Genomic DNA, 22673 nt, shown 5'->3' with positions numbered 1-22673 from the left:
TGAATTTGTCAGTTTTTAGTTAAAAGCAGTAGGCACAAGGAAGCTTTAAGCATCATGGCAGTTCGTCAACAATCATCAGGATATAGCAAATCACATGTCTATTTTTGACTCTAAATGTACCGAATGATGTAATTTTAAAATAAAAAGACAGTATGTTGCTTTATGTGATATATAATTCATGAAACACTATAAATTAGCAATTGCCTGATTAGGAGTAACATGACTGTATGTACCTACTGTATCAAATTTGACATGTCTTTATCCACACATGTGACTTGTACATTTGTTTGTTGTCCTGTCTGTGTGGATCATGTGTGACTTGATTATGCAGGTTATTAAGACTGTATGGCATCCATCATGGCTGAATGTCACTGACCTTCTGTCCTTTGTTTCACACCCCGCTGGTTTAGTCTGCTTTACTTTTGAACCTTTTTCTGGTTTGAGCATATTATTGATAAAGTCCATGGCACTGTCCATGGTGCTGAAATTGTGCAAATTGTGCTTCTCCACTCATCATAATCCACACTCTCTCTCAATCGATCAATCATTCAATCAATCAATCAATTTATTTTTGTATATCCCAGTATCACAACAACAGCTGCCTCAGAGGGCTTCAAGATGTTACATTGATTGGTAAAAATAAAAACAGTGAATAAGCATAATATTAATATGTCCATTTCACAGTAACGAGACAAAACGAAGCAACCACCGCCTTCGACCCTCACATCCAGCAAGAAAAAACTCCAAAAACCCAGTGGGAAAAGAAGAAATCTTGGGGAGAACCACAGTATGGAGGGATCCCTCTCCCAGGGACGGACAGCTTTGGCAACAGCGAGCATGAGACAATAAGAAGTAAAGCCTAGGACTATGTTGAGGACAGTCCGTTGGACGGTCCAGCACAGGAACTATGGATCCCAGAGATAGAACTGAAGCCAGTCCGCGGGCAGGACCGACAGGAGTGTCCTCCCGGTCCAGCCGGAGCTTGTTCGTAGGCCCTCGTGATAGTGGAGTCAGCAACTGAAACTGGAGAACACTCCCCCTCGAAGGGGGGGACAGCAGGTGAAAAGCAATGAACGGACTAAAGGGAATAACATTCAGACAATTAGAGGATAGGGCTCAGTGCACCGTACTTCCCACAGCATTCTAGCTCCTAGGGCAGCTTTGTGAATAGTTTAGTATTTAAACTAGTATTTAGTTAATATAGTTTAGATAGTTTAGTTTAATTTAGTTTAGTTTAGTTTAGTTTCCATTTTGCCCTTCTGTCTCCATTTCCTGTTATTATTTGTGCCTGCCCATGGCAAGGCAAAGAGATTCCTATCCCAGACGGGCCTCATCGGGGGTCGACATTTTAATAATCTTCTTCTGATGTGAATACTTTGGCACGTAACTAGTCCCGCAGCTTTTGGAGCAGCACCACAGAAAGCACATCAAAACATGTCTAAATTCCAGGAGTGGTGTGCAATGACTTTTCTCAGCATTCTGGCAAAAATATTCTGGAAAAAATTGCCAAAAGCTGGGCATTTATTCCCATGTGTTGAGATTCACCCAACAAACACACACACACACACACACACACACACACACACACACACACACACACACACAAAAATCATCCCCAACCAACTAAATCTTGCCTTGCCATACTTTCACATAGAAGCATCATTAAAATATCAAAACGTTGTCATTTTTGTCTTCTATTTAGATGTGAAAACCTCATTTCGATATCTTCTACCAAATTGAGAGTGTGGCAAGAATTTCAGCTGTTTTTTTCAGTTTATAACGGGTGTGAGACGATGCAGTCAAAGACAAAAACACAAAAAGCTAATTTTGTACACTGCAGGCTCTTGTGTGTAATTTGATGGCAAGAAAACAGCACCCACCAGTGGCCGGGCATGAAATCATCATTTTCAGCATTTCTTCCATTGAAATGGAAACACTAATTTTCTTCAAATTGTTGCCATTTTAGTACAAAAATGTCGTCGACATCTAGAAGTATTCAACATGCAGCCGCCTGCTGAACCTGTGGTTCTAACCACAGGAAGCAGTGTTTTCAGTGCAGCTGCTCGGGGTGTGAGCGTTAATACAGACAGACTGTGGTGGGAGGTTTTTGTACTGAGCAGCAGTTACATGCAGCACTGTGTCGACTGGCTGCACAGAAATAAACTGCACTGCTGTTCAGCTCAAGTCCTTCTACTATTAAATAACAATCCTTGTTTATGCTTGCGCTCCCCTCAATCTTCACATCCACTCCAGGCTCTGTGTTCGGAGAGGTTGCGTACATGTATCCCAGGAGCTGCAGAGGGCTGTGAGCCGGTTGTTTGTACCAGAGGATTTGGTTGTAGTTGTTGATGGTGTGTGAGCAGCGGACTTTGGCTGTTTCTCCAGGCTGTCGGTACATGTCGAGAGGATCCTGATGTACTTGGTCACTGAGAGAGGAACCTGTTCAGATAAAAGGTGAATAATGTGAATTTTGGAAAATAAATCCACTGAATTAACTTCATTTGAATATAATATATTACCTGAAACAAGAAACGAGTTCAAAACAATGCACAGAAATAATTGAATCATTTTGCGTTTTTCTGATGGAACAAAGCTCCTGAAAGTGTTTCTGCTATGAGAGAAGCTCTGAAGGTATTTCCTGCCTTCTGATTGAACCCTCCTCAGTCATAAAGTGGGAGGTGCCAGTTATTTTTCTCCTCCTTCACAGGATGTTTTTTGCTTTGTGACTGTCTGCTGTTCAGCAATCGGTGCTCTGAGCCACTCAGTGTGTGAATGTTTGAGGAGGACTTCCATGGTGGGAGTTTCTGAGAACGCTCCAACTCAGTCTCTGTGGAAGTGAAAAACATTTCAACAGCACAGCTGCTGCACATGTATTGTTATAACTTTTCATTCTGTGTGTGTGTGTGTGTGTGTGTGTGTGTGTGTGTGTGTGTGTGTGTGTGTGTGTGTGTGTGTCAGTAATGTGAGGAGTTTCATGTGGTTTTCCTTGATGACTCTCTGATCCTGGGGTCCAGCAGATGGTCACACATTACGCCAGTCCTGTCTTCTCTTCACTGGCTTCCTATTAAATTTCGGATCGATTTTAAAATCCCAGTATTGACTTTCAGAGCCTTGCATGATCAGGCTCCTAAGTATCTTTGTGATCTGCTTCAAACGTACTCACCTGGCCGCTCGCTCCGCTCCTCAGACCAGAACCTCCTCATGGTACCAAAAACGCGTTTTAAAACTAGAGGAGATGTGTCCTTCCAGGCCGTGGCTCCAAAACTATGGAACGCCCTGCCTCTGTCCCTCCGTGTGGCTGATACGATTGACTCCTTTAAAAAGCAGCTGAAGACGCGTTTATTTAATCGGGCTTTTAGTTGACTGGACGTTTCTGATGCGATTGATTGGCTGTCTGTTCTTATCACGTTTATTTTGATATTGTTTTTATTTTTGTTTTTTGCACTGTGAAGCACTTTGTGATTTTATCTGCGAAAGGTGCTATACAAATAAAGTTTATTATTATTATTATTATCCTCCAGGTGAACCAGACTCTGGGTGTTTCATGGTCCTTGACTTCCCCCTACAGCAGCTGAGCTGCTTTTTGTCACAGTCTTCAGTGTATCTTCATCACTGTGTTGACTCACTGCACAGAAATACCAGGCTTCGTCTCCTGGCACCACGTTTTTCACCACCAGCTCCCCCCTGTGAGCATCAGGCCTGATGCCTGAGAATTTCTCTTGACTGAAACCTGCTTCGAATGTGGCTGGAGAGTTTGGAGTAGTGAGCATGATTTGCTTCATATGTTGTCCTGGAAGCTGTTGGTACCAGTACATCTGGAAGTAGTCTACACCCTTGGTGTGGTTGCAGGCTAAAGTTGCATTTTCTCCCTGGTTTACCCACAGTTTGTCGGCTTGATTAACGTCACTGGCCTCAGATAAACCTGTAAAAATCACAACAGACAATTTCGGATTAAAATGCTTCATTGAAAAACCAGTTCTATTTTAAAGTGTTTAATTTTCATATCTGAGGTCCAGAGCAAGAAGACAGACAGTATCAGGAGGTCCTGTGTGAGATCCATGTTCTGTTACACAAAAAAATACAGTGTCATTCCATCAAAACTGTGGAGAAAATCCACGCCCATCACACCCTCCCACTGCAGTGTACATGCACACTCCTCAAGCGCTCACATTAACCCTTCACAGGACACTCAATAAAACACTTTTTAACTGTTTTTTTCCTATTAGAGATAACATGTTTGAAAGTCGCTATGAGTAATAAACGTCATGAGCCATTTATTTTTGAAAGATTCAGTGGAAATCATGGAAAACTGACCATAGAAATGTACATCTTTCTTCATTTGTAAATTCAAAATATATGACATATGACAGTGTCCGTATGTTTTCGTTCACTTTAGATATGATGATGGCTTTTTCTGCTTTTCCATGGCTCAAACTGCAACATTATGTTTTAACATATTAATACAAAGTAAATAAAGTAGATCAGTGTGTTTGCAAACAGACAGTGTTTCTCTCATCATGTCATCTTTCAGGTTAAAGCTTCACATTCCCAGTGCTCTCTTCTGGCTTGATCTCTACAGGTTTGAGACTTTGGGTTGAATCCAGAAGATTGATCGATGAAAAATTCACTGATCTTCATGACATCCCAAAATCACTTTTTGTTTCTTACATCCAAAACAAAAAAGCAGATTTTCAGCAGTTTATTGTATTGTTTTCATTCACATACCTCCAGTCAATGGTAATAACAACATTATTAGACAGTGTTCATAATGGAATTTCCTCTGTGGAGTCATGAGGTCTCCAGTAACAGTCAGAGGAGGATAAGATCTACCAAGACTTCTCTGCAGGTGCTCAGAAGGTTTTTGTATTGACTCCACTGAGATGTGCTGCACTGTGGAGACTGACTGCACAGAAATACACTGCACTGTCACTCAGTCTGAGATCAGAGATGCTGAGGGATCCGTTGTTACGGCCATCTCCCTCGAAGTTGATCTTCCCCTTCAGCTCTTCCTCGACATTGTCGAACTTCGTGTTGAGATATCCCAGGAACTGCAGGGCTTTGTCTTTACCTTGTTTGTACCAGAGGATTCTTTCATAGCTTGGTATTTTATGTGAACATTTGATCTCACTCTGTACAGATTCACTGACTCTTTTAGTGATGAACCGAGGCGTTTGGTTGACATCTTTTGTGTCTGAGGCTCCTGTGGGGAACAGACCAGCTGAAATGAGAGGAAATATTCACATTGCATTGCGGTAATCTGCAAGTGTTTCCTCACCCTTGATTCCTGGTGAATAAAGAAAACAAAATAAAATGATGATTAATATCATGTTGAATCAGTGCAGACTCCTTCCTTTGAGATCTTTTCCTTCATTTGAGCCTCTGCAGCCCAAATTTGTAAACATAGAAAAGAGGAGGAGCCAGAAATGTTTCCATCAGGAGGTTTCAGAATGTGGGCGGACGAACCTCCGTCAGTTTCAACCACCGTTCAACCTCCTGTTATTGTGTACATGATGCATTCCATGTTTTCTCCTGGCAGCTGTCTGAACCAGTACATCTGGTAATAGCTGCTTCCCTTGGTGTGTCTGCATTCCATGATGGCATCGTTTCCCTGCTTTTTCCATAGTGTGGAGGTCTGTTTCACATCACTTCCACCAGTAAAACCTGTGTGTTTAACAGTTGTTTTAAATATTAAGGTCAAATCTTTGCTGCATTTCATATAAGGAATGACAGAGAGAGCGAACACCACAAAGCAGCTGCTGCCAGAGGGCTTTATAAAGTCCCAGAGACATGAAGAGCTGCAGGTGGGAGTGTCACTGCAGTGTGTGAGCTCACACATGCAAATACTTGTAGCACATATTACCAGTACTTGAGGTCCCCCTGCAGTCCACCTGCAGTATAATTAACAGCATTTTTCAGTCAGTAACACTGATTTGTAATGATTTTAGAGAACAGTTCAATCAGCTTTGGTGTAAAGACAGTTTGAACTTTCCCGGAAATCAAAAATCCTTCTCCACAAAACAGAAAAACGGTACACCGATTTTATACAACTGCAGAATCTTTCATGTTCACAGTTGATAAAATGTAAACAGTACAGGAAATGATATCAGTACTGTACATGAGAAACGTATGCAGGATGTGATTTATGATTTAACTCATACTGGGAAAGAAACAACAGTCGGTGTTTTGAACATTTCTTCACATTCATTTGGAACTGAAAACAGTAAGTTACTAACAATCTGAATCCAGCAGGGGTGTCAGACTCAGTCTTCAGTTCAGGATCTGGACTGATACAGAAACAATGTTTCTGTTTCAAAACCACAAGCTCAGGTGCTTGAAGACTCCTCTGATCAATTTGTTTTGGTGAAAAACCATTGACAAAAACACAAAATACAACAATACAGACAGACAAGGGGACCATGGGAGGAAGCTGCAGTACCTGGAGCCCCCCCACAAAAAGGAAAAGCGGCTCAGAAAATGAACGAAAACCACCTGCTCAGGTGCTTCACGGCTCCTCTGATCAAACCACTGATGACAGAACAACGTGAGAGGTTTTTGTGAAGTTCAGATGGGAGTTTCTGTCAGTGTGCTTCTCTGGCTGCACAGTAATACACCGCAGTGTATTCCACTCCTTTGACTTGAATACTTAGAGAGCCATTCTTTTTTTCATTTCCTGTCAAATCCCCAGCAATAGTGAAACTCTCATCATATCCCTTCTCCATGGTGGGAGCTGCATAGTTTAAGTATCCGATGAGTTTCATGGCTGTGTCTTTGGGTGTGCGCTGGTACCAGAGAATCACCCTGTAGTCTCTTTTCTCGTGGCTGCAGAACATCTGAACCATGGTGTCAGGTTTTATGATGAAATCAGAAGGAGACTGGTCGACTTTCACACTCCAGCAAACACCTGGACGGAGAAAGGAAACTGAAATCAAGTCATGAGGGACCATCATTTCAGAGAAACCAAGTGTGAGTGAGCATGTTACCTGACAGACAGCAAAGAAGGATGAAATGAATCATGTTGAAGTTCTGAGAATTGACCGGTGGATTGATTTGCTTGAGTCTGACTGAAAGCTCTACTCAGTTTACTGAGGTTTGAAAAGGAAGTGAAGTGACGCTGTTCTTGTTGGCAGATAACTGCATCACATGAGGAGCTGGGAGGGCGTGTTCAAGCTCTCTGATCAGTTTTTGTATTGAGAATCAGGGCTTTCTTGTCAGTGTGCATAGCTGGCTGCACAGTAATACACTGCAGTGTGTTGGAGCTTCAGGTCGACGATGAACAGAGAAATATTCTTTGGTTTTTCACCACTGAGGTCGCCAGTGAAATTAAAATGTTTTTCAAATGACTCCTCGTATTGTTTGCTGCCATAATTCACGTGTCCGATGCGCTTCAGGGTTGCATCTCCAGGGGATTTCTGGTACCACTTCATGTTGGTGTAGTCCGTTTTTCCATGGCTGCAGACCAGCTGGACGTCTTCTCCAGGCTCTCTGAAGACTTCCAGAGGAGTTTGAGTGACTTCAACTCCGACACAAACACCTAGAATGAAGGAAGACGAGTTAACGTAGTAGAAATGATTGTTAAAGAGTCTTCCTGGATTCTAAAGTTGATTACCAAAGAGCCAGGAGAGAACAAACGAGGCCAACATGTCGACTTCCTGCACACAGAACGCAGAGTGACTCTTCATTATATCCTCCTCCGTCACCTTCCTCCTCCTCAACAATTCATCAGGCCAACATATTTGGCCTTTATTTCCTCACATCTCCCAAACTAAAAGAATGGAGTGAATCGCAGCCATAATAATTTGGAACCATTACAACGATTAAACTGATGAAAATGTCTGAAAAGTCCCCCTGTTATATCTTATATCATAAAAGTCCCCTGCTGTATTTGTTTTACAGAAGTATTTGAATGAATGACTTATGAGGGGTTGATTGTTCTGAAGCTGATGTTCACTTGAGGAGGATTTCTGAAGTTTCAGTGCCACCTACTGGTCCAAGCAATGTAAAGAAAGAAACTAAAAGCTTTTTATTGTGACAGTTGCACCTCTCACATCACTGTGCCTGCTGACGGCACAGAAATACACAGCGCTGTCTTCAGGCAGCAGGAGCTTCACAGTGAGACTCCCGCTCTCCATGCTGCTGTTATTGGCTGAATATTTAGCCTGAGGGATCAAGCCCCTGAAGTCTGTCCGCACTTCCAAAACTGTAGACGATGAGGGTCATGCTCTCCCCTGGTTGCTGTTTGAACCAGTACATCTGGTTGTGGCTCTGATCTCTTGTGTGTCTGCATTGCAACACTGCATGTTTGGAGACATAACTCCAGCTGATCTCAGGGCTTTGGATCCCCGCAGTGCGCTGTGAGAGAAAAATCAGACATTTAATTATGCATTTGATCAAAAAAGAAATAAACATGCACACATATTGAATATGAAACAGTGATTTTTGATGACAGCATTTCAATTTCAATCAACATACATTTACATGTCAATAATAACAATAATAATAATAATAATAATAATAATAATAATAATAATAATAATAATAATAATAATGAATTTTATTTATCATGCACTTTACCTTTGTAAAACATATCTCAAAGTGCTGCAGTGGAGTTTAAAAACAACGACAATTAAAAGTAACAGATACAGGCTAAATCAATAAAACACTCATACTTTTTACACATCATAAAATACAACAGGGAACAAGTAAAATCATTCAAAGCTTTCATAAACAAAAACGTTTTCAAACGAGATTTAAATGAGTCCACCGACTGTGGCGCCCTCAGGTGGGCAGGCAGGGCATTCCACAGTTGGGGTGCTGCAGCCTGAAAAGCCCTGCCCCCCATAGAGCACAGCTTGGTTTTGGAGACCTTCAGCAAACTGATGTTGGCGGAGCGGAGGCGTCTGGTCGGGTCATGTGGGGAGAAAAGTTCCTTTAGGTACACTGGTGCACTACCGTAGACACACTGATGGGTCAGGAGGCAGATTTTGTATTCCAGCCTGAACCTTACCGGGAGCCAGTGAAGGTTATGGAGAATGGGGGTGATATGGTGTCTTTTTGGCACCCTCATCAGGATCCTGGCAGCACAGTTCTGAATCAACTGAAGCCGTTGTAGGCTTCTTCCAGAGATCCCGATGAGGAGCTGCATTGCAGTAATCCAGCCTGGAGGAGACAACAGCATGGACCAGCTTCTCAGCAACGGGGAGGGAGAGGAAGGGGCGTAGTTTGGAGATGTTCCGGAGGTGAAAAAATGAAGTCTTACAGATGTGTTGGATATGGAGGTCAAAGGAGAGGGTGGGGTCAAAGCGGACACCCAGGTTGGTGACGGCAGTTGTTGGGTTGATTTTGTGGCCGGCAAATGATAGGACTGTGAAAGGGGAGGACTTAAGTGGGTGTGGGGTTCCAATTAATGGAAATTCAGTTTCGGATAAAAACATCCAACAAATATATTCCCATGTGTTGTTGACAAAATGACGGTGGTGTTGTACCTTGAAGAAACAGTGATAGCATCACAAACACAACCAGTTTGTGTAGGACCACAGTGATGTTGTGTGATCCGATGTAATCACAGCAGACTGAGTGTTTCAGCATGAGAGTCAGTGGGCTCCAGTGTGAACAAATCTTTCAACCTCCCATTGCAGCGTTCACACACGTTCACACACGTTCACACACGTTCACACACAGCAACTACATCTGGTTACAAACTATCACTGTGATGCCTTAAATACCTTAAATAAAATTAAATACTCATTTAGCAGTTTACAGCCTTTTCGTTTTTGCATGCTGACAGGTTTGATAACAGTTTCTGTTCTTGTTCAGTCAAAGATGCACTCTGCAATTCTGACAGTACACATGGGTAAATTTGCTGATGCATTATTGGCATCTCTGTCGGATTTCCCATGTTGGGAACTGATCCTGTTTCAATGTTAAGTTCCTATCTGGGTTTATCCCAATCATTGCAGTAGGAATCCATTCCTCTTTCACACAGAGGCATCATTAAAATATCAAAACGTTGGCATTTTTGTCGTCTATTCATTTCGATATCTTCTACCAAATTGAGAGTTTGGCAAGAATTTCAGCTGTTTTTCAGTTTATAACGGGTGTGAGATGATGCAGTCAAAGACAAAAACACAAAAAGCAAATTTTGTACACTGCAGGCTCTTGTGTGTAATTTGATGGCAGGAAAACAGCACCCACCAGTGGCCGGGCATGAAATCATCATTTTCAGCATTTCTTCCATTGAAATGGAAACACTGATTTTCTTCAAATTGTTGCCATTTTAGTACAAAAATGTCGTCGATATCTAGAAGTATTCAGCATGCAGCCGCCTGCTGAACCTGTGGTTCTAACCACAGGAAGCAGTGTTTTCAGTGCAGCTGCTCGGGGTGTGAGCGTTAATACAGACAGACTGTGGTGGGAGGTTTTTGTACTGAGCAGCAGTTACATGCAGCACTGTGTCGACTGGCTGCACAGAAGTAAACTGCACTGCTGTTCAGCTCAAGTCCTTCTACTATTAAATGACAATCCTTGTCTTTATTTGCACTCCCCTCAATCTTCACATCCACTCCAGGCTCTGTGTTTGGAGAGGTTGCGTACATGTATCCCAGGAGCTGCAGAGGGCTGTGAGCCGGTTGTTTGTACCAGAGGATTTGGTCGTAATTCTTGATGGTGTGTGAGCAGCGGACTTTGGCTGTTTCTCCAGGCTGTCGGTACATGTCGAGAGGATCCTGATGTACTTGGTCACTGAAAGAGGAACCTGTTCAGATAAAAGGTGAATAATGTGAATTTTGGAAAATAAATCCACTGATTTAACTTCATTGGAATATAATATAGTACCTGAAACAAGAAACGAGTTCAAAACAATGCACAGAAATAATTGAATCATTTTGCGTTTTTCTGATGGAACGAAGCTCCTGAAAGTGTTTCTGCTATGAGAGAAGCTCTGAAGGTATTTCCTGCCTTCTGATTGAACCCTCCTCAGTCATAAAGTGGGAGGTGCCAGTTATTTTTCTCCTCCTTCACAGGATGTTTTTTGCTTTGTGACTGTCTGCTGTTCAGCAATCGGTGCTCTGAGCCACTGAGTGCATGAATGTTTGAGGAGGACTTCCATGGTGGGAGTTTCTGAGAACGCTCCAACTCAGTCTCTGTGGAAGTGAAAAACATTTCGACAGCACAACTGCTGCACATGTATTTTTATATCTTTTCATTCTCTGCACGTGTGTATGTGTCACGTGAGGAGTTTCATGTGGTTTTCCTTGATGACTCTCTGATCCTCCAGGTGAACCAGACTCTGGGTGTTTCATGGTCCTTGACTTCCCCCTACAGCAGCTGAGCTGCTTTTTGTCACAGTCTTCGGTGTATCTTCATCACTGTGTTGACTCACTGCACAGAAATACCAGGCTTCGTCTCCTGGCACCACGTTTTTCACCACCAGCTCCCCCCTGTGAGCATCAGGCTTGATGCCTGAGAATTTCTCTTGACTGAACCCTGCTTCGAATGTGGCTGGAGAGTTTGGAGTTGTGAGCATGATTTGCTTCATATGTTGTCCTGGAAGCTGTTGGTACCAGTACATCTGGTAGTAGGCTGCACCCTTGGTGTGGTTGCAGGCTAAAGTTGCATTTTCTCCCTGGTTTACCCACAGTTTGTCGGCTTGATTAACGTCACTGGCCTCAGATAAACCTGTAAAAATCACAACAGACAATTTTGGATTAAAATGCTTCATTGAAAAATCAGTTCTATTTTAAAGTGTTTAATTTTCATACCTGAGGTCCAGAGCAAGAAGACAGACAGTATCAGGAGGTCCTGTGTGAGATCCATGCTGTGTTACACAAAAAAATATAGTGTCATTCCATCAAAACTGTGGAGAAAATCCACGCCCATCACACCCTCCCACTGCAGTGTACATGCACACGCCTCAAGCTCTCACATTAACCCTTCACAGGACACTCAATAAAACACTTTTTAACTGTTTTTTCCTATTAGAGATAACATGTTTGAAAGTCGCTATGAGTAATAAACATCATGAGCCATTTATTTTTGAAAGATTCAGTGGAAATCATGGAAAACTGACCATAGAAATGTACATCTTTCTTCATTTGTAAATTCAAAATATATGACATATGACAGTGTTCGTATGTTTTCGTTCACTTTAAATATGATGATGGCCTTTTCTGCTTTTCCATGGCTCAAACTGCAACATTATGTTTTCACATATTAATACAAAGTAAATAAAGTAGATCAGTGTTTGCAAACAGACAGTGTTTCTCTCATCATGTCATCTTTCAGGTTAAAGCTTCACATTCCCAGTGCTCTCTTCTGGCTCGATCTCTACAGGTTTGAGACTTTGGGATGAATCAAGAAGATTGATTGATGAAAAATTCACTGATCTTCATGACATCCCAAAATGACTTTTTGTTTCTTGCGTCCAAAACAAAAAAGCAGATTTTCAGCAGTTTATTGTATTGTTTTCATTCATATACCTCCAGTCAATGGTAATAACAACATTATTAGACAGTGTTCATAATGGAATTTCCTCTGTGGAGTCATGAGGTCTCCAGTAACAGTCAGAGGAGGATAACATCTACCAAGACTTCTCTGCAGGTGCTCAGAAGGTTTTTGTATTGACTCCACTGAGATGTGCTGCACTGTGGAGACTGGCTGCACAGAAATACACTGCACTGTCATTCAGTCTGAGATCAGAGATGCTGAGGGATCCGTTGTTACGGCCATCTCCCTCGAAGTTGATCTTCCCCTTCAGCTCTTCCTCGACATTGTCGAACTTCGTGTTGAGATATCCCAGGAACTGCAGGGCTTTGTCTTGACCTTGTTTGTACCAGAGGATTCTTTGATAGCTTGGTATTTTATGTGAACATTTGATCTCACTCTGTACAGATTCACTGACTCTTTTAGTGATGAACCGAGGCGTTTGGTTGACATCTTTTGTGTCTGAGGCTCCTGTGGGAAACAGACCCGCTGAAATGAGAGGAAATATTCACATTGCATTGCAGTAATCTACAAGTGTTTCCTCACCCTTGATTCCTGGTGAATAAAGAAAACAAAATAAAATGACAATTAATGTCATGTTGGATAAATTCAGATTCCTTCCTTTGAGATCTTTTCCTTCATTTGAGCCTCTGCAGCCGAAAGATGCAAACATAGAAACAAGAGGAGGAGCCAGAAATGTTTCCGTCAGGAGGTTTCAGAATGTGGGCGGACGAACCTCCGTCAGGTGATGATGACGATTTCCATGTTGCACAGGACAGCTGCTGTTGGAGGGCTTTATAAAGTCATGAAGACATGAAGAGCTGCAGGTGGGAGTGTCACTGCAGTCTGAGCTCACACATGTACATACACTACATGCAGCACATATCGGCAGTACTTGAGGTCCCCCTGCAGTCCACTTGCAGTATAATTAAATGCACTTTTCAGTCAGTCACACTGATTTGTGCTGAAGATTTTAGAGAAAAGCTCATTCAGCTTTTGTGTAAAGACCGTTTGAACTTTCCACTAAATCAAAAATCCTTTACCACAAATCAGATAAAACTGTTCACCCATTTTCTACAACAGCAGAATCTTTCATGTTCACAGTTGATGAAATGTTAACAGTAAAGGAAATGAAATCAGTACATGTGCAACATATGCAGGATGTGATTTATGCTTTACCTCCAACTGGGAAAGAAACAAGAGTCGATGTTTTGAACGTTTCTTCACATTTCTTTGGAAATGAAAACAGTAAGTTATGAACAATCTCTGATTACGGCAGGGGTGTCAGGCTCATTGGATATCAGGGTCTACATACGGTGGGCGCACGGTGGCGCAATGATTATTGCGGTAATTAGCGCTCTTGCTGCACAGCAAGAAAATCCTGGGGCTCGGGGCCTTTCTGTGTGGAGTTTGCATGTTCTCCCTGTGTGTGCGTGAGTTCCCTCCGGGTTCTCCGTCTTCCTCCCACAGTTCAAAAACATGCGTGTCACGTTAATTGTTCACCCTAATTCGGTGTGAATGTGAGCGTGAATGGTTGTCTGTCCATATGTGTCAGCCCTGTGACAGACTGGTGGACTTTCCAGGGTGACCCCGCCATCTCCCAAAGTAGCTGGGCGACCCTGAAAAGGATGAAGCGGTTTGGAAAATGGATGAATGTACGCCGTCTGCATATGGCTTTACAGAAGCTATCAGTCCCAGTTGTGTTGGGATGACTCATAATATGGCATGATGTCTTGTATTTCCACAAACATTCAGTGTTTATACCGTTTTCTTATGACTTATGCAATGTTGAACTTTTATTACTGAAATGAAGTTAATTTTCGAGCTTCTCTGGTAAATTGACTGGACTACACTTATATAGCGCTTTTACACTGCATTGACAGAGCCCAAAGCACTTCACACTGCAATATCACATTCACCCATTCACACACCCATTCACACACCAGTGGAGGCGGCTGCCATGCAAGGCGCTCAGCCCATCCACTGGGGGTAATTTGGGGTTCAGTGTCTTGCCCAAGGACACTTTGACATGCAGACAGGGGGAGACAGGAATCGAACTAACAACCTCCCGATTGCAAGACCACTGCTCTCCCCACTGAACCACAGCCGCCACTGTGTAGATTTGAGCTTTATTCACTGTCATAATTAGTCAACTAATGTACCTGATCAGCCCAGTAATGATTTTCACAACTCTGAAATAAAATCCAGCAGCAGCAAAGACAATAGGTGGATTTTATAAAGTAGTCAGGATTGTTTCTTCCTCATTATTGAGTCTCTCATTGAAAAGTTTTTCCCGTAACTGAAATAGAAACATTGTTTCTGTTTCAAAACCACAAGCTCAGGTGCTTCACAGCTCCTCTGATCAAAACCACTGATGACAGAACAGCATGAGAGGTTTTTGTAAAGTTCAGATGAGACTTTCTGTCAGTGTGCTTCTCTGGCTGCACAGTAATACACCGCAGTGTCTTCCACTCCTTTGACTTGAATACTTAGAGAGACATTCTTTTTTTCATTTCCACTCAAATCCCCACCAATAGTGAAACTCTCATTATATCCCTTCTCCATGGTGGGAGTTGCAAAGTGTAAATATCCGATGAGTTTCATGGCTGTGTCTTCGGGTGTGCGCTGGTACCAGAGAATCACCCTGTAGTCTCTTTTCTCGTGGCTGCAGAACATCTGAACCTTGGTGTCAGGTTTTATGATGAAATCAGAAGGAGACTGGTCGACTTTCACACTCCAGCAAACACCTGGACGGAGAAAGGAAACTCAAATCAAGTCATGAGGGACCATCATTTCAGAGAAACCAAGTGTGAGTGAGCATGTTACCTGACAGACAGCAAAGAAGGATGAAATGAATCATGTTGAAGTTCTGAGAATTGACCGGTGGATTGATTTGCTTGAGCCTGACTGAAAGCTCTACTCAGTTTACTGAGGTTTGAAAAGGAAGTGAAGTGACGCTGTACATGTTGGCAGATAACTGCATCCCATGAGGAGCTGGGAGGGCGTGTTCAAGCTCTCTGATCAGTTTTTGTATTGAGAATCAGGGCTTTCTTGTCAGTGTGCATAGCTGGCTGCACAGTAATACACTGCAGTGTGTTGGAGCTTCAGGTCGACGATGAACAGAGAAATATTCTTTGGTTTATCACCACTGAGGTCGCCAGTGAAATTAAAATGCTTTTCAAATGACTCCTCGTATTGTTTGCTGCCATAATTCACGTGTCCGATGCGCTTCAGGGCTGCATCTCCAGGGGATTTCTGGTACCACTGCATGTTGGTGTAGTCCGTTTTTCCATGGCTGCAGACCAGCTGGACGTCTTCTCCAGGCTCTCTGAAGACTTCCAGAGGAGTTTGAGTGACTTCAACTCCGACACAAACACCTAGAATGAAGGAAGACGAGTTAACGTAGTAGAAATGATTGTTAAAGAGTCTTCCTGGATTCTAAAGTTGATTACCAAAGAGCCAGGAGAGAACAAACGAGGCCAACATGTTGACTTCCTGCACACAGAACGCAGAGTGACTCTTCATTATATCCTCCTCCGTCACCTTCGTCCTCCTCAACAATTCATCAGGCCAACATATTTGGTCTTTATTTCCTCACATCTCCCAAACTAAAAGAATTAAGTTAATAGCAGCCATATCAAACTGGAGCCATTACAACTATGAAACTGATGAAAATGTCGGAAAGGTCCCCCTGTTATATTTTATATCATAAATGTTGGCTGCTTTATTTTTTTTACCAAAGTATTTGAATGAGCGTTTTCTGAGGGGTTGATTCTGCTGAAGCTGATGTTCACCTGAGGAGGATTTCTGAAGTTTCAGTGCCACCTAGTGGTACAACCAATGTAAAAAAGGAAAAAATACTTTTTATTTTGCATGCTGACAGGTTTAATAACAGTTTCTGTTCTTGTTCTGTCAAAGATGTACTCTGCATTTCTGACAGTACACATGGGTAAATTGGCCAATGCATTGTTTGCATCTCTGTCGGATTTCCCATGCTGGGAACTGATCCTGCTTTGGAGTTTAGCTCCAATCTGGGGTTTCCCCGGTCATTGCAGTAGGAATCAATTCCTCTTCATCCTCATCATCATCCTCATCATCACCATCATCATCTTCCCCACGGTGCTCCATGTCACTTGAATTCCCATCCACAATCATTTTCAGAGCATCCTCAACACCGTATTTTTTTTTCCATCTTAAAACACACATACTTGCAGCAAAAGATAGGGATTTTATTTGAATTTGTCAGTTTTTAGGGAAAAGCAGTAGGCACAAGGCATCATGGCGATTAGTCACCAATCATCAGGATATAGCAAATCACATGTCTATTTTCCGACTCTAAATGTCCCACGTGATGTAATATAAAAATAAAAAGACAGTATGTTGCTTTATATATAATGCATGAAATAGCATAAATTGGCAGTTGACTGATTAGAAATAACATGACCTTATATACCTACTGCAACAAATTTGATATGTCTTTATCCACACATGTGACTTGTACATTTGTTTGTTGTCCTTTCTGTGTTGATCATGTGTGACTTGATGATGCAGGTTATTAAGACTGTATGGCATCCATCATGGCTGAATGTCACTGACCTTCTGTCCTTTGTTTCACACCCCGCTGGTTTAGTCTGCTTTACTTTTGAACCTTTTTCTGGTTTGAGCATATTATTGATAAAGTCCATGGCACTGTCCATGGTGCTGAAATCGTGCAAATTGTGCTTCTCCACTCATCATAATCCACACTCTCTCTCCATTTTGCCCTTCTGTCTCCATTTCCTGTTATTATTTGTGCCTGCCCCTGGCAAGGCGCAGAGATTCCTATCCCAGACGGGCCTCATCGGGGGTCAACATTTTAATAATCTTCTTCTGATGTGAATACTTTGGCGCGTAACTTGTCCTGCAGCTTTTGGAGCAGCACCACAAAAAGCACATCAAAACATGTCTAAATTCCAGGAGTGGTGTGCAATGACTTTCCTCAGCGTTCTGGCAAAAATATTCTGGAAAAAATTGCCAAAAACTGGGCATTTGTTCCCATGTGTTGAGAGTCACCCAACAAACACACACACACACACACACACACACACACAAAAATCATCCCCAAACAACTAAATCTTGCCTTGCCATACTTTCACATAGAAGCATCATTAAAATATCAAAACGTTGTCATTTTTGTCTTCTATTTAGATGTGAAAACCTCATTTCGATATCTTCTACCAAATTGATAGTGTGGCAAGAATTTCAGCTGTTTTTTGAGTTTATAACGGGTGTGAGACGATGCAGTCAAAGACAAAAACACAAAAAACAAATTTTGTACACTGCAGGCTCTTGTGTGTAATTTGATGGCAGGAAAACAGCACCCACCAGTGGCCGGGCATGAAAACATCCTTTTCAGCATTTCTTCCATTGAAATGGAAACACTAATTTTCTTCAAATTGCTGCCATATTAGTACAAAAATGTCATCGACATCGAGAAGTATTCAGCATGCAGCCGCCTGCTGAACCTGTGGTTCTAACCACAGGAAGCAGTGTTTTCAGTGCAGCTGCTCGGGGTGTGAGCGTTAATACAGACAGACTGTGGTGGGAGGTTTTTGTACTGAGCAGCAGTTACATGCAGCACTGTGTCGACTGGCTGCACAGAAATAAACTGCACTGCTGTTCAGCTCAAGTCCTTCTACTATTAAATAACAATCCTTGTCTTTATTTGCACTCCCCTCAATCTTCACATCCACTCCAGGCTCTGTGTTCGGAGAGGTTGCTAACATGTATCCCAGGAGCTGCAGAGGGCTGTGAGCCGGTTGTTTGTACCAGAGGATTTGGTTGAAGTTGTCGCTGGTGTGTGAGCAGCGGACTTTGGCTGTTTCTCCAGGCTGTCGGTACATGTCGAGAGGATCCTGATGTACTTGGTCACTGAGAGAGGAACCTGTTCAGATAAAAGGTGAATAATGTGAATTTTGGAAAATAAATCCACTGATTTAACTTCATTTGAATATAATATAGTACCTGAAACAAGAAACGAGTTCAAAACACTGCACAAAAATAATTGAATCATTTTGCGTTTTTCTGATGGAACGAAGCTCCTGAAAGTGTTTCTGCTATGAGAGAGGCTCTGAAGGTATTTCCTGCCTTCTGATTGAACCCTCCTCAGTCATAAAGTGGGAGGTGCCAGTTATTTTTCTCCTCCTTCACAGGATGTTTTTTGCTTTGTGACTGTCTGCTGTTCAGCAATCGGTGCTCTGAGCCACTCAGTGTGTGAATGTTTGAGGAGGACTTCCATGGTGGAAGTTTCTGAGAACGCTCCAACTCAGTCTCTGTGGAAGTGAAAAACATTTCGACAGCACAGCCGCTGCACATGTATTGTTATAACTTTTCATTCTCTGCACGTGTGTGTGTGTGTGTGTGTGTGTGTGTGTGTGTGTGTGTGTGTGTGTGTGTGTGTGTGTGTGTGTGTGTGTGTGTGTGTGTGTGTGTGTGTGTGTGTGTGTGTGTGTGTGTGTGTGTGTGTTCTTGTATTTCTATCCTTGTCGGGGCCAAATGTCCCCACAAGGATAGCAAAACGTGGAACGACGTGCCTTGTGGGGACCTTTTTCCGGTCCTAAGTAGGAGAAACAGTGTTTTCTTGACCATGTTGTTGTTACTGAAAAAAGTAAAAGTGCAAAAACATTTCTTTAGGGTTAGGCTTTGTTGTGGTGTGGGTTAGGGTTAGGGTAAGGGTCAGGGTTAGGGGCTAGACATGAATGGGAGTCAATGGACGGTCCCCACAAGGATAGAAATACAAGACTGTGTGTGTGTGTGTGTGTGTGTGTGTGTGTGTGTGTGTGTGTGTGTGTGTGTGTGTGTGTGTGTTTTATGTGAGGAGTGTGGTTTTCCTTGATGACTCTCTGATCCTCCAGGTGAACCAGACTCTGGGTGTTTCATGGTCCTTGACTTCCCCCTACAGCAGCTGAGCTGGTTTTTGTCACAGTCTTCAGTGTATCTTCATCACTGTGTTCACTCACTGCACAGAAATACCAGGCCTCGTCTCCTGGCACCACGTTTTTCACCACCAGCTCCCCCCTGTAAACATCAGGCCTGATGCCTGAGAATTTCTCTTGACTGAAACCTGCTTCGAATGTGGCTGGAGAGTCTGGAATAGTGAACATTATTTGCTTCATATGTTGTCCTGGAAGCTGTTGGTACCAGTACATCTGGTAGTGGCCTGCATCCTTTGTGTGGTTGCAGGCTAACGTTGCGTCTTCTCCCTGGTTTACCCACAGTTTGTCGGCTTGATTAACGTCACTGGCCTCAGATAAACCTGTAAAAATCACAACAGACAATTAAGGAATGTTCGTCAAAATGCTTCATTGAAAAATCAGTTTGATTTTAAAGTGTTAAATTTTCATACCTGAGGTCCAGAGCAAGAAGACGGACAGTATCAGGAGGTCCTGTGTGAGATCCATGATCTGTTACACAAAACATAAAGTGTCTTTGCAGTAAAGCTGTGGAGATAATCCACGCCCAGCACACCCTCCCACTGCAGTGTACATGCACACGCCTCAAGCTCTCACATTAACATTTCACAGGACACTCACTAAAACACTTTTAAACTTTTTTTCTTTTTTTTTTTTTTCAAATTAGAGGTAACACTTTTCAAAGTCACTGTGACTAATAAATATCACGAGCCATTTAATTTTGAAAGATTCAGTGGAAATAGTAGAAAAATGACCATGGAAATGTAAATCTTTCATCATTGTTGAATTCAAAATAAATGACAAAGTGTTCTTATGCCATGTTTTTTGTTCACTTTAAAAGTAATGAGTGTGACGATGGCTTTTTCTGCTTTTCCATGAATAACACTGCGACTCAATGACATTACATTTTAAATCATATTAATACCAAGTAAATAAAGTAGATCAGGGTGTTTGCAAACAGACAGTGTTTCTCTCATCATGTAATCTTTCAGGTTAAAGCTTCACATTCCCAGTGCTCTCTTCTGGCTCGATCTCTGCAACTTTGAGACTCTGAGGTGGATCAAGATGATTGATCAATAAAAAATTCACTGATCCTCATGACATCCCAAAATGACTTTTTGTTTCTTACACCCAAAACTAAAAAGCAGATTTTCAGCAGTTTATTGTATTGTTTTCATTCACATACCTCCAGTCAATGGTAATAACACTATTAGAAAGTGTTCATGATGGAATTTCCTCCATGGAGTCATGAGGTCTCCAATAACAGTCAGAGGAGGATAACATCTACCAAGACTTCTCTGCAGGTGCTCAGAAGGTTTTTGTATCGACTCCACTGAGATGTGCTGCACTGTGGAGACTGGCTGCACAGAAATACACTGCACTGTCATTCAGTCTGAGATCAGAGATGCTGAGGGATCCGTTGTTACGGCCATCTCCATCGAAGCTGATCTTCCCCTTCAGCTCTTCCTCGACGTTGGGGTTGTTCAGGTTGAGATATCCCAGGAGCTGCAGGGCTTTGTCTTTCCCTTGTTTGTACCAGAAGATTTTATTATAGCTCGGTATTTTGTGTGAACATTTGATCTCACTCTCTACAGATTGACTTATTGTTTTAGTGATGAACCGAGGCGTTTGGTTGACATCTTTTGTGTCTGAAGCTCCTGTGGGAAACAGACCAGCTGAAATGAGAGGAAATATTCACATTGCATCGCAGTAATCTACAAGTGTTTCCTCACCCTTGATTCCTGGTAAATAAAGAAAACAAAATAAAATGACAATTAATGTCATGTTGAATAAATCCAGATTCCTTCCGTTGAGATCTTTTCCTTCATGTGAGCCTCTGCAGCCTAAAATTGCAAACATAGAAACAAGAGGAGGAGCCAGAAATGTTTCCATCAGGAGGTTTCAGAATGTGGGCGGACGAACCTCCGTCAGTTTCAACCACATTTCAACCTCCTGAGCCTCCAGAAGCTTCATACCAGAAATGTCTGGTGAATTTTCATGAATCGGCTGTAAGACGAGTGGTTTTGAACTGATACTTCTTTTATAATGCGATTTAAAATGTCTGTATTTCCACAATCTCAACAGAAAGACAATTTTAATGAAACCTGGTGCAAAAAAACAGTGAAATATCCCAAAAAATTCTCCTAAAGTTGTTGCATTTTTGATGTTTTTCCCAAACTCCCCTTGAAAGCAGGGCTTCATGGTCACTGAGCTCTTCACTCTGGTGTCTCTGTTGTATTTTGTTCACCACTCAGCAGAATTTGACAATAAATCAATGTTTTCTATCATTTTTATTATATATATATATATATATATATATATATATATATATATATATATATATATATATATATATATATATTTTACAATTGTCTTGGTGGTTTGGCCAGATTAAAGCCTCTTTAGGGCCGGCTTTGGCCCATGGGCCATATGTCTGACACCCCTGTTGTAGATGCTTTGCAGCTGAGAAAAATTGTCTCTGATTCAACACTGTGAGGAAACTGTCACATGTGGAGATGAAAAGTTGCAGCTGGGTCTTCAGAGGAGGTTTGGTATTCGTCGTGTGCTTTGTGGGGTTTTTGTGCAGCTATTGGGAGCGTCTCCATCACTGTGCACTCACAGCACAGAAGTACAAGCCTTGATCTCCTGGCTGCACGTTCTTCACCGTGAACGTTCCGCTCTCAGCTACCGTCTTGGTGGCTGCAAATTTGTCCGTGCTGAACGGTCCAAAGTCGTGCTTTTCGTTGACTGTTGTTGTGAACACGATGCGTTCCATGGTTTCTCCTGGCAGCTGTCTGAACCAGTACATCTGGTAATAGCTGCTTCCCTTGGTGTGTCTGCATTCCATGGTGGCATTGTTGTCCTGCTTTTCCCACAATGTGGAGGTCTGGTTCACGTCACTTCCACCAGTAAAACCTGTGTGTTTCACAATTACAAACAGTCACAAAACTTGTGTTTTTGTTTTCGTATCAAGGTAAAAACTTTGATGCATCTCAAATAAAACGAGAGAGAGAGAGAGAGAGAGAGAGAGAGAGAGAGAGAGAGAGAGAGAGAGAGAGAGAGAGAGAGAGAGAGAGAGAGAGAGAGAGAGAGAGAGAGAGAGAGAGAGAGAGAGAGAGAGAGAGAGAGAGAGAGAGAGAGAGAGAGAGAGAACAAATGCCACAAAGCTGCTTATGAATTACCTGGAGTCCACATTAAAACTGCTAATAAACTCAGGAAGCATTGTTTGATGATGATGATGTCCAT

At 42.3% G+C, this 22673-nt stretch overlaps 1 protein-coding gene and 4 gene segments (V, D, J or C); all 5 read right to left on the bottom strand.

The window, feature by feature from the left end:
• Positions 1 to 12514: 12514 nt before the first annotated feature.
• Positions 12515 to 13134, bottom strand: LOC115406810 (T cell receptor beta variable 3-1-like). The segment is given in 2 exon segments: positions 12515 to 12948; positions 13024 to 13134. Coding segments are annotated over 2 exon segments (402 nt in total).
• A 1693-nt stretch (positions 13135 to 14827) lies between these two features.
• LOC115406816 (immunoglobulin kappa variable 1-8-like) lies at positions 14828 to 15411 on the bottom strand. The segment is given in 2 exon segments: positions 14828 to 15224; positions 15304 to 15411. Coding segments are annotated over 2 exon segments (357 nt in total).
• A 120-nt stretch (positions 15412 to 15531) lies between these two features.
• On the bottom strand, positions 15532 to 15963 carry LOC115407166 (immunoglobulin kappa variable 1-39-like). The segment is given in 2 exon segments: positions 15532 to 15854; positions 15930 to 15963. Coding segments are annotated over 2 exon segments (357 nt in total).
• A 3428-nt stretch (positions 15964 to 19391) lies between these two features.
• LOC115407165 (T cell receptor beta variable 18-like) lies at positions 19392 to 19916 on the bottom strand. The segment is given in 2 exon segments: positions 19392 to 19771; positions 19862 to 19916. Coding segments are annotated over 2 exon segments (435 nt in total).
• An 819-nt stretch (positions 19917 to 20735) lies between these two features.
• LOC115407164 (uncharacterized) lies at positions 20736 to 22673 on the bottom strand. Its single transcript, XM_030117528.1, has 3 exons — positions 22610 to 22673; positions 22044 to 22343; positions 20736 to 21085 (listed from the first exon to the last, which is right to left on the bottom strand). Exons 1-3 carry the CDS (start codon positions 22671 to 22673, stop codon positions 20736 to 20738), a joined length of 714 nt encoding a protein of 237 aa, XP_029973388.1.

The sequence above is a fragment of the Salarias fasciatus genome, chromosome 19, assembly GCF_902148845.1.
Source record: "Salarias fasciatus chromosome 19, fSalaFa1.1, whole genome shotgun sequence".
NCBI lineage: Eukaryota > Metazoa > Chordata > Actinopteri > Blenniiformes > Blenniidae > Salarias > Salarias fasciatus.
This window is presented reverse-complemented; position numbering and strand designations above follow the sequence as displayed.